At 52.3% G+C, this 11,852-nt stretch overlaps 1 protein-coding gene across 1 annotated transcript; it reads left to right on the top strand.

Moving 5' to 3' along the window:
- On the top strand, nucleotides 1-939 carry LOC311216392 (olfactory receptor 14J1-like; the record flags this gene model as incomplete). Its single annotated transcript, XM_084297935.1, has 1 exon — nucleotides 1-939. One exon carries the CDS (start codon nucleotides 1-3, stop codon nucleotides 937-939), a length of 939 nt encoding a protein of 312 aa, XP_084154061.1.
- Between the last annotated feature and the right edge of the window lie 10,913 nt (nucleotides 940-11,852).

The raw sequence follows: 11,852 nt of genomic DNA, 5'->3' as shown, positions 1-11,852 counted from the left end.
ATGCCCAACATCACCTCTCTGAGCGAGTTCCTCCTGCTGGCATTTGCAGATACACGCGAGCTGCAGCTCCTGCACTTCGGGCTCTTCCTGGGCATCTACCTGGCTGCCCTCCTGGGCAACAGCCTCATCCTCACCGCTGTAGCCTGCGACCACCGCCTCCACACCCCCATGTACTTCTTCCTCCTCAACCTCGCCCTCCTTGACCTGAGCTGCATCTCCACCACTCTGCCCAAAGCCATGGCCAGTTCTCTCTGGGACACCAGGGTCATCTCCTATCAAGGATGTGCTGCACAGGTCTTGTTTTTTCCTTTCTTTCTCACAGCAGAGTATTCCATGCTTACTGTCATGGCCTATGACCGCTACATTGCCATCTGCAAGCCCCTGCACTACGGGAGCCTGCTGGGCAGCAGAGCTTGTGCCCAGATGGCAGCAGCTTCCTGGGGCAGTGGCTTTCTCAATGCTGTCCTGCACACGGCCAATACCTTTTCCCTGCCCCTCTGCCAAGGCAATGCTGTGGACCAGTTCTTCTGTGAAGTCCCCCAGATCCTCAAGCTCTCCTGCTCAGATGCCTACCTCAGAGAAGTTGGGGCTCTTGCGTTTAGTTTTTCTTTAGCATTTGGGTGTTTTGTTTTCCTTGTGCTGTCCTATGTGCAGATCTTCAGGGCTGTGCTTAGGATGCCCTCTGAGCAAGGACGACACAAAGCCTTTTCCATGTGCCTCCCTCACCTGGCCGTGGTCTCCCTCTTTGTCAGTACGGCCTTTTTTGCCTACCTGAAGCCACCCTCCATCTCTTCCCCATCCCTGGACCTCGTAGTGTCACTTCTGTACTCGGTGGTGCCTCCAGCAGTGAACCCCCTCATCTACAGCATGAGGAACCAGGAGCTCAAAGATGCAGTGAGAAAACTGTTTCTATGTGTGCTTCTCAAGCATAAGTACTGATACCATAATTGTGATTCATAACATAACGTTTTTCTCATTAGCAACATTACCATAATATAACCATTAATAATAACCCTGTCAAGATGTTTGAGAAACTGATGTGCCAATTTTCATATTATTTTGTGCATTATTATTTTCATAAATTTTGATATTGTTTGAAATGGTCTTATTATTTATATGTATATTTCCTCTTAATTAATTTGACTAAATCTTCTAATTTACCTATAAAATTAGGCTTCCAGTGTACATAAAGACAATAAAGAATCCATCAGAAATTCATTGATCTCATCTGCCGTCTCTTGCCATCAGCTCTGGAGCTGGTGGAGTAGCCCCAGCACACAGGAAGGGCTCAGGGCCAAGAGCCCAGCTGCCACATGGAGGAGCAGCCCCGGCGGCCCTCAGGCCTGCCCCTCACTGCCCGCTGGGCTCTGCCTCCCTGCTGCATTTGGGTCGGGGCTGCTGCTTCCCTGGAGCCATGGCCATGGCCAACAGCAGGATGTGGCCTTTTCACTGCTGCTCTCTTCTGGCTTCCACATTGTTCCTCTGTGCTCTTGCATTTCTCTTAGCCCTCAGATCTCGTGTACCTTGGTGACAGTCCTGTTGTCTCTGCGGTGGCATCCCTGTGGCTGCGGGCAGCAGCAGGCAATGTGCAGCCCTGGGTCACAGCTGGCCTCCCTGCTAGCACCACAGTAACAAAAGGGGCTGCTCAGGGCAAACCCAGAAGCCTGGACACCTCTTGCAAAGCTGCTGTAAGACATACAGCCAGGGAGTTACTCCCTGCTTCCCTGTTTTCTGGGATTTTTCCCAGAGTGAAGGACACAGGCTGAAAGTCCCAGCATGGTCTGTGAGGAACCAAGGGCTGGACCAAGAGCTCCCTTTGTGGTGGCACATGCCCAAGCAGACAACAACTGGTCTTGGAATCATCTACATTGGAATGTGTCCCTGCAGTGGGGCAGATAGCCGATGCCTGCCTGGAGAGGAATCTGAAGCTGCCAGATGGAAGGGGAACCCAGGGAAAGTGTGCTTATTGGATAGTGATTAGAACCTCATAAAAGGAGTGACCAAAAAGAATCTGGGAAAAGAACAGGAAAATCTGAGGTGTCCAGGGGCTAAGGAAGACTCTGCAATTCCTGCTGAGGTGGTGAAGAGCCAGCAGGTGAAGGCCCATAAGAGTAATTGAGGACACCTTCCTTGAAGCCTCATGGGCCAGGTCTGGTACAGCACTCACCTGCCCTTTGTGCCCTTAGAGACATCCCATGGCGCTACCAAGCATGGCCCTATAGTTCTGAGCCGTCAGGGGAGCTGGAAAGGGGCTCAGCAGCAGAGATCCCCATGGAGTTGGGTCTGATGACCACCTGGAGCAGAATGGGTGTGGCGAAGTCCTCCAGGGGACCCTGGGCACCACAGCCCCCTGGATCTGCAGAGGAGAATCGCCAGCTCAGGACCCTCCATTTCCTGAGCCATGGCTCGTCCCAGCCCGGGGGCTTCTGGGGAGGCCCAGAGCCACCTTTGTCCCAGCAGCTGTGGTGGCCATGCCCAGAGCCCTACAGTACGCTGCGGTGGGAACTGACCTGGGGATAGCCCATACTGGGCTGATGGGCTGGGATGCTGGGGTGGGCTGGGAAGATGGCAGGGTGGTGGGGGGAGGTGGGCAGGGGCTAGGCTGCGATAGGCAGTGCCCGGCAGAGGGCAACAGCAGCATCAGGGAGCGGTGGGAGCATGCAGGGGAGGGCTCCCAGCAGGGCTTGGTGCTGCAGAGCCAGGGATGTGTGAAGGGAGCCCAGAGCTGGAGGGGCAGGGGAGAGGAGGCCGCTCTGGGCCTTTGCTGGCCTGGGCAGATCAGGAAGGGGGCCCAGGGCATTCGTCCCCTCACCATGGCCTGCCAGAACCTGCAAGGTGGTCATGGAGCGTCCAGGGCCAGGCTCTGCACTGTGGCAGTGAGTCCTGCCTGTCCTCGTCCTGACACACTCCGTGCGCTGGCTGTAGCAGAGGAGACCCCTAGTCAGTCCCTGCATGAGCCTCTGCCCCCCGCTTTGCCCCAGCCCTCTCCAGCACCTTCCTTGCTGCTCTCTGATGCACACCAGGACCTCCCCATGCATGCCAGCCAGCACATCCACTGAGGGCCAGTACAGCTGCTGCAGGGGCAGGAAGCTCAGCATGGCACATGCAGCCACCTGGGCCTGGGCCTGCCTATCCCCTTGGCCTCGGCCCCAGCCTTGTCTCTGCTGGCAGGAGGGCTCTTGGCATGCACTTCCTGGCCTCCCCTCAACTGTACACAGCTGCTGCCCACTCAGGCTGCTGGCACAAACATGTCCTCACAAGCAGCACCACCCCTTGGGCTGCTTCTCCTGGCATCCCCCACCCCACTGTCTTGACTCCTTGTCTCTGCTGGGCCCCCTCATTGACACCCAAATGTGTCCCTTGGTTGTTGGCTCTATCTGTCCTGCCCCACAGGATGGTATATATGGGGTGGGATATGTTACTGTTACATGTGGATGTGTTTATGTAATCCTAATTTGTGATGGCACAAAACCACAGTTCCTTCACCAGTGATCTACATCCTTCTTCAGGTGAATTTTCAGGATCTATATTCATCACAGGAGAAGAAATACTGATGGTCATGAACACTTGCATTTCATTGCTTTCTCCATCATGGTGTACTCCCTCATCTTCCACGTAATTCCACCCATCCTGAATAAACAAACCCTGTTGAATGTCCCCTTTCCAGCTGCCTGTCTGGACCTATGCACTTCCCATGGTTCTCCTGTTTTGCCCCCTGTGTTGGGTCTGTCTGAGCTGGAGTCACCTTTTCCCTGCAGCAGCCCACACAGTGCTGTACTCTGCACTCGTAGCTGGAACAGCACTGATATCACTCCAGTGTTGTGTCTATTGCTGCATAGTGCTGGCACAGCATCAGGACTCCTTCCAAGCCCCCAGGAGCCAGCAGGCTGGGGGTGGGCAAGTGATGGGGAGGGGACATTGCCGGGGCAGCTGACCTAAACCAACCAAAGGGATATTCCATAACACCTGATGTCACACTCAGCAATAAAAGGGGGGGCTCTTGTGGGGGAGGGGGCTGTTCCTCCTGAACAACCACTACGCGTTTGAGGCCCTGCTTCCCAGGACGTGGCCGAACACCGCTCGCTGATGGGAAGTAGAGAATAATTTTTCCTCTCTCTGTGCTTCCGCACGGACTGATTGCTTCTTTTGTCTCTGTTTTTTCCTCCCTTTCCCTTTCCCTTTAATTAAACCTTTCTTATCTCAAACCTTGAGTTCTCTGTGTTGTATTTTCTCCCCCTTCCTCTTTGAGGAGAGGGAGAGTGAGAGAGCAGTTGTGGTGGAGCTCGGCTGCCCACCTGAGTAAAACCACCACAGTCCTTTTTGGCGCCCAACGTGGGGCTCAAGGAATTTGAGATAAGGATGATAGTTAGTAGAAGTAACGGGCAAAAATATGTGCAGGATGATTGTTAGGAATGTACAAGTTGTGAAGAATTTAAGAAAGCAGTAACTGTGAGATGTTAGTGTGGTGAAGGGACGAGGGGTGGTGTGTGTGTAAAATGTCCACCTTGTCGGTGCTGTGATGATGTTATGTTTATTTTGGTGTGGTGAATTCTTTTTTGTTTTGATTTAAGTGAATTTTGTGAAGGTTGTTGTGATAATTGTAAAGTAAGAGTATGTTGTGAGTAGTCTTAAATATGCATTTAACAGAGGCGAGGGGTGGAATGTAGTGGGTTTACGTGGCAAGGCTTTGGTAGCAGGGGGCTATAGGGGTGGTTTCTGTGAGAAAGATCTGAGAAGCTGCCCCATGTTTGGGAAGGGCCCCATTGTTTTCCAGATCTGAGCCAATAAGCGATGTTGTTTGCGCCTCTGTGAGAGCATATTTAAGACAGGGAAAAAAAACGCCGCGCCAGACAGCAGCCGGGAAAGTCAAGGGAGTGAGAAAACAGCCTTGCAGGTGCCAAGGTCAGTGTAGAGGGAGGAGGAGAGGTGCTCCAGGTGCCGGAGCAGAAGTCCCCTGCGGCCTGTGGTGAGGACCATGGTGAAGCAGGCTGTCCCCCTGCAGCCCATGGAGTACCACGGTGGAGCAGGGTTCCACGCTGCAGCCCGTGGAGGAGACCACGGTGGAGCAGGTGGCCCTGCACAGACGGAGGCTGCTGCCTGTGGAAGACCCCTGCCGGAGAAGATTCCAGGCCGGACCTGTAGCCCGTGGAGAGGAGCCCACGCAGGAGCAGGTGACCCGGCAGGAGCTGCTGCCCGTAGGGGAGCCAGGTTGGAGCAGTTTTCTCCTGAGGGATGGACCCCGTGGCACAGACCCATATCTGGAGCAGTTCTGGAAGAGCTGCTGCCTGTGGGAAGCCCACGCCGGATCAGTTCATCAAGGACTACATCCCATGGGTGGGACCCCACAGCACAGGGGACGAGAGTGACCGAGAAGGAGCGGCAGAGAAGAAGTGCTGTAGACTGACCATAACCCCCATTCCCCCGTTCCCCTGTGCCGCTCGGGGGGAGGAGGTGGAAGAGGGTGGATGGGGGGGGAAGGTGCTTTTGGTTTGCTTTTTCCTTTGTTTTCTCACTTCTCTCGCTTGTTAGTAATAGGCAATAAATCTTACTATCTCCTTATGCCGAGTCTGTTTTGCCTGTTACAATAATTATTGTGTGATTTTCTTGTCCTAATCTCAACCCTTGAGCCCTTTTCACATATCTTCTCCCCATTCCTCTTTGAGGAGGGGGAGTGAGAGAGCGGCTGTGGTGGAGCTCAGCTGCCCACTCGAGCGGAACCACAACACCCCCCCTTACTCTTTGATCATTCAGACTGCTCTCATTGACCCAGTTTCTGCTTTGAGCTTCATTGAGTTCAAGCTTGCCCATCGATTAGCAGTTCTGCCTAATTGTGTCTGTAGCAAGCTCCTCATCATTTATCATTGAATTAAGATCATATGGAATAATACTAATCTTAATACCTATAATTTCTTATCAATCAGTATAAAATACTTAATCTACAGTCATCCTTTTGTGAGGATAAGCCAGTGAGGTAAACCTGACTGGAGACATATAAGATGAGGAGCTTGCAATGCTGTTTGGAAAATTGCTGCATGTTTTCCTGTTGATTGTTTTAAAATAAGGAAAAAACCTTCTGTGTGCAGCCAGGTTTCTAAGGAAAACAGGTGGGAGCTGGTGCAAAGGGGCTGTAACAGCCAGCTACAGACTTCAGTGCAGAAGTGTGGTGTAAGGAAAAGTGATGAAAATGCCAGGTGGCCAATGAGAGAAATGTCAGGATTGGGGTGGTGAGGAGCAAGGTTGTCCATGCACTGTCAGACCTCAATAGTCTGCTTTCCCTCCCTATGGACGTCTCCATAGGTTAAGCGCTGGATTAATATCAATTGAAGAAAGATGCTCAAAACTGAAATGCCATAAAATTCACCCTTTAAAATGAGAAAAGATTTGTATTAGGTGCTTTTTGAAATCTTCCTCCTTAACTACACCATGAAAGCTCTCCAATTAGTTCTCCAAGTCTTGAAAACTTAAATAAAACTATGGAAGACATATGGTTCCTTAGGTGTTTCTGCATTTTAATGAGTTCCATGGTGGATTTTGGTGCTCAGTCTGTGAATGTCAGATACTGAGAGAAGAATGATGCAATTGCTTGAGAAAGTAAAGTCAGAAGGAGAAGTTGAAGTGACTTGGAGTATTAATGGGCCCCACTGAGGGCCATTACCAAGAGATTCTCCTCAGGGACTTGTTAGGGCAGATAATTGGAGGCCATGATTACAGATAGGCAAAGCACTGTGCTGAGAAAAGTCTGGGTTTGTTGTGCTGAAGTAAAAGGGCCAGGTCCTGACTCCAGCCACTGGAAGGGAATGTCCTGCACTCCCATGTGATTCTGTGATTCTGTAATAGAGGAAAGGTAATGGAAAGGGGTTATGGACTAATCTTGGCTTCAAGTGATATTGTTGTAAAAAATTAGAGCGGTGGATTCCTGTCAGGGTGTGGAGTGGCATTTAGATTTAGGTATTAATGTAACAGGTTAAAACAGGGTAAGGCCCTTACATGACTGCTTTAAGTCAGCTTTATGGTGGGATCAACATTGCCTGAATATTCTTACCTCTTCAAAATTGTTAGCTTCTGCTGTCCAAGCTCCACTTTCCTTCCCCAGATCTCACATCTCTCCTGGCTGTGGGTAGTTAGGGTCTGGCGGCCGGAAGATGTTGCGCTGTACGGAAAGGTGGAGCCCGTCCCTTGATGGACAGTAGCGTGTGGTCTGTGATGTAAGCAAGCGGAAGTGACGCTATGGGCCTCGGGTATATAATGCCATGTGGCTCGACAATAAACGCCATTTGCCATCCACCACATTGGTGTCTGTGAGCCGATGGACCGAGCAGCCTGGGGTTGGTCGCCGTGCCGTTCCTGAACCAGGTCGCCACTGCCCCCTGAAGGCAACAAGTGGTGCCGAAACCCGGGAAAACTCCTGGATTTGGGTGAACGGCGGCCGGAGCGGCGGGACCAGCCCGGCGGGGAGGACGCTCCCGGACCAACAAGGAAGATGGAAACCCTTGTGAAGGTCGTATCAAAGTTGTGGAAGCTATGGGGTGGCTCAGCTGAGGAAGCCAGGGGTGCCGGTGGGGAACCAGAGTCTGAGGAAATCTGGGAGAGGCCACCGCCATGTGCGCCCCAGTACGGCGCCGAACTAGAAGACGAAGAGTCGGGTGAAGAAACCTCCGGCGGGAACGGGGATGAAGTGCTAGGTTTTACTAACATGTGGAAATGGGAGAAAGAGAATGGCTGTGGGGACAACCGGGGAGGAGGTAGAAACGCGAGAGAGGGGCAGAGAGCCGATCGGAACGGCCATCCGAAAAAACGCTCTGGTGGGGCAAACACCTCGCAGAGAAGGCGGCGGGGCGAGCCACGAGGGAGAGAGCGGCCCGCCCAAAGGGCTGGGGGGCGGGGCCGGAGCGGGGAGCGGCCCCCCTGCAAGGCTAGTGGGCGGGGCCCGAACTCGACAGGAGGGTACCGGGACTCAGAGGTGAGCAGTCAGTTGAGCTCCGACTCCGGATCAGATACCGATTCAAATTCGGAGGAGGAAATGGGGACAGAGAGCAAAAATATCCCCATCCGAAATAAAGCAGCACCGCGAGGGGGAGAAATTTCTCTCACGGATTGGAGGAAAATAAAGATTGCGTGCGCCGACTGGGCTCTTCCAGCCATGCTAGCATTCCCGGTCTGGGTGACAGATGGGGGGCAGAGGGTTCACTCACCAATAAACCCTAAGGATGTACAAGCAATTGTTAAAGCCATTGCAGATAAAGGGCTTCATTCTGCAATGGTCTCCACCCTCATAGATGGTGTTTTCAGGGGAGACAATATGCTCCCGTTTGATATAAAACAAACTTGTAGACCGATCTTTGACGGGGGGGGGATGATCACTTTTAAACAAGAATGGGAGGACAACTGTATGAGACAACTGGCCCAAGTTACTGGGGCAGATTACCCACTTTATGGCTCTAGCGTGCAGCGGCTAATGGGTGTGGACCCAACAGTGATCGCCCCCCAGGCGCAAGCCCAGGGCCTGTGGGCCCATGAAGTTATGGCAACTCGTGCGGCCAGAGAAGCTCCAAACAGCCAACGCCCCAACTTCAAGTGGAAAATGCTGCCTCAAGGAATGATCAACTCACCTACTATCTGCCAGATCACAGTGGATCGGGCGCTGGCGCCAGTTCGGTGCAGTGACCCGACCGTGACTCAGAATAAAACTAATGAAAACTGAGTTTCTGTTCACAGGAATGGATCATCGGACACCCCCGTAATCTCTATACCCCGGTGACAAGAGAAGACAATAAGTCAGCAAGCGTCCTGTCTAAGCCTGAGAGTTCCACACTGGCAGAATCCAGATGACAGCGAAGCGGCCTCCGTGGGTGGGGGGCTGTGATGCCTTTGTATGATCTTATCTTTGGACCTTGTATACTAAATAAGCTTGTGTTGTTTGTTAAAAGCTGGTTAGAGAAAGTTAACATTATGTTGGTAGAACACCAACAACTACTTTAAGAGTGTATTTACTCAGGGTTACCAGTTACCTCCTATTTTTCTCCTGGTTATTGTGCCTTATGTTTTTTATTTAAGTTATGATGTCTACGTCTTAAGATCGTTATATTTTAGCTAATTTGGTTGTGCATAGGGAGGGGGGAAATGTGGGTAGTTAGGGTCTGGCGGCCGGAAGATGTCGTGCTGTATGGAAAGGTGGAGCCCGTCCCTTGACGGACAGTAGCGTGTGGTCTGTGATGTAAGCAAGCGGAAGTGACGCTCTGGGCCTTGGGTATATAATGCCATGTGACTCAACAATAAACGCCATTTGCCATCCACCACATTGGTGTCTGTGAGCCGATGGACCGAGCGGCCTGGGGTTGGTCGCCGTGCCGTTCCTGAACCAGGTCGCCACTGCCCCCTGAAGGCAACACTCTGGTGAAATTTCATAGATTGAATACAGTGAATCACCTCAAAACATCTAATGACAATTGATTGCATCTAATGCAATGATCCTTGTGGGTCCCTCCCAGCTCGGACTATTCCATGAGTCTCTGACTCTGAAGAAGTCTGGCTATCTGTGCCGGCTATCCATGGACAAGGAACCACTTGTGTGGGAGGCAGTCAGTGGCAGTGCCCCCCACCAGCTGGCTCTGCCTCCCCAGCCTGACCTGCACGGCCCTGCAGAGTGCCCCCACGGCCCTGTGCACCACAGCCTCCTTGCTTTGCAGAGCAACACCACCAGCTGGGGGGCTGTCAGCAGCATGGGAAGGGACTGCAGAAATGGCTGCTCAGACCATCCCAGACGTGCTGGACTGGGGCAAGGCTGTATGGGACATGGGGTGTCCTGGTAGCAGAGCAGGGTGCTGTGTGTGTGCAGTGGTGGTGCCTGAAGAGCCCCAGGGCCAGCAGTGTGGTGCTGTGCTGTGCTGTGCTGTGCTGGGGAGTGGGGCTGGCCTGGGGGGCTGCAGAATGCCTGTGGGAGGGGAATCTCCTGCAGATGGCAGCAGCAGAGATACTGCCACTGCCCTCCACTTCTCCATTTGATGCTTTGGGGTCTGCCCAGCATGGGATGCTCTTCTGGGCTGGGCTGGGTTGGGGATAGGAGATGGAGGTGTGGAGAGTTTGGGAGGGTCTGGGCTGAGCTGGCCTCCTGGGTGAGACAGGGAGGACCAGCAGAGCAGGGGCTGGGATGGACCATTGTTCTCTGGACACTCTGGGAAATGCTGCCTCAGGGCAATGGTCCCAGAACAGCTCCTTGCAACCACCATTCCCAGACTGGGCTCTTGCCACAGCTCACACAAGTGGTTGATATTTCCTCCTCTGAGGGATATCGAATTAATGTATCAGGAGTCCATGTCTTTATTCTCCATATGACAGTGCACAAGATGTGGGAATGGAGAGATGACTACCAGTGAGCAGAAGTTCCATCAGATACTCCCTAAGAATATATTGTGGGACAGACAGTGACTCAAGGTCACCTTCCTTTGATGGCAATGTGCCCTGGGAATGCACTTGAATGAAACAAATCTAGACATGAAGACTTTCTCACCTAACACAGAGAGTTTTGAACACTTCCCTAACATGTGCACTCAGTGCTTGATAATTTTTTTGCATATTGAGGTGGTCATTTCCTTCAGGATGCCCTGAAGGAGCTGAAGAACTCCCAGGGAAATGTGAGTCCAGACGTGTGGGAGGCATTCTGAAGCATGAGCTGCTTGGCCTGCAGGGTACCTGAGGGATTGTGCAGGGCATCCCCTACACCGGGTATTCCTGGATGGGCTGGGAAGAGGCCTGCTGAGCACAACACTTCCTTGTAGCCCTGTGGATCCTGGCTGTGAGGTAACTTCTGTCCCAGCAGCTGGCTGGCCAACAGCAGGGAGGCAGAGCCTCTGAGGTCATAAAGGCCTTCAGAAAGCTGCCCCCAACAGGGTGACACATTCAGGAAGCCAGGGGAAAGCTGAGAGAATAAAGGTGGGAGATTTGGGGGAGAGAAGAGGGACTTGGCTAACAGAAAGGAAAGATCTGGAAGAGGTGAGAGGGGTTCAGGCAAGGCTGTGCTGCTGCAACACTTACTAGGAAAACATCCATGTCAAGCCCTGGCAATATTTTGAAGCAGTAACCGTAAGCCCTACTTACCCCTACATCTAAATGCTATCCCTCTCTCTGCAAGGAATCCACTACTCTTACTCCTAACCCCAAATCTCACCTGGCATGGGTTAGCCAAGTCCCAAATCCATAAGGCCTTACCGTACACTCTTAGCTCAGTTCTCACCCTATTCTTCAGACTTTCATCCCTAGCATTGAATTCCATCCTTAACATGATTCCTCAACAGAGCCCTGAAGAAAATCCCAACATAACATAACATAGTCTCTACACTAGACACAGACTAGAAGCCAACGCAGTAAACACAGGCCTCCCTCTAATAGTCTGCCCAACCACTAACCCTGGAAGGCAAGATCTAATCCCTAAACCCTAACCTGAACACCTAATCCCCAGATCCTGCATTCTTTTGGTTTAGTCACTTAACTGAAGCAGTTTGGCCTCATGAAGCTGAGAGAAACAACCCTGCAGACACCAAGGTCAATGAAGAAATAGGGTGTGGAAGTGCTCCAGGTGGCAGAGCAGAAGTTTCCCTGCAGCCCATGGTGCACCATGTTGGAGCAGATCTCCACATGGCAACTGATGGAAGACCCCATGTGGGAGCAGGTGGATGTGGCCTGAAGGAGGATGCAGTCCACGGAGAGGCCCTGCAGGAGAAGACTCCAGGTCAGAACTGTAGAGAGGAGCCCAGCTCTAGGCAGCCCATTGTGATGGGGCCTTTCTTATGAGGACAAACTTGTATCGACACTTTGATTGATGTTGCACAGGCAAGGACAGGACTCAGGATGGCATT

Source organism: Netta rufina (genome assembly GCF_964035555.1).
Source record: "Netta rufina genome assembly, chromosome: 18".
Taxonomy (NCBI): Eukaryota; Metazoa; Chordata; class Aves; order Anseriformes; family Anatidae; genus Netta; species Netta rufina.
The sequence above is the reverse complement of the archived record's forward strand: the minus strand, read 5'-3'. Positions and strand labels throughout refer to the sequence as shown.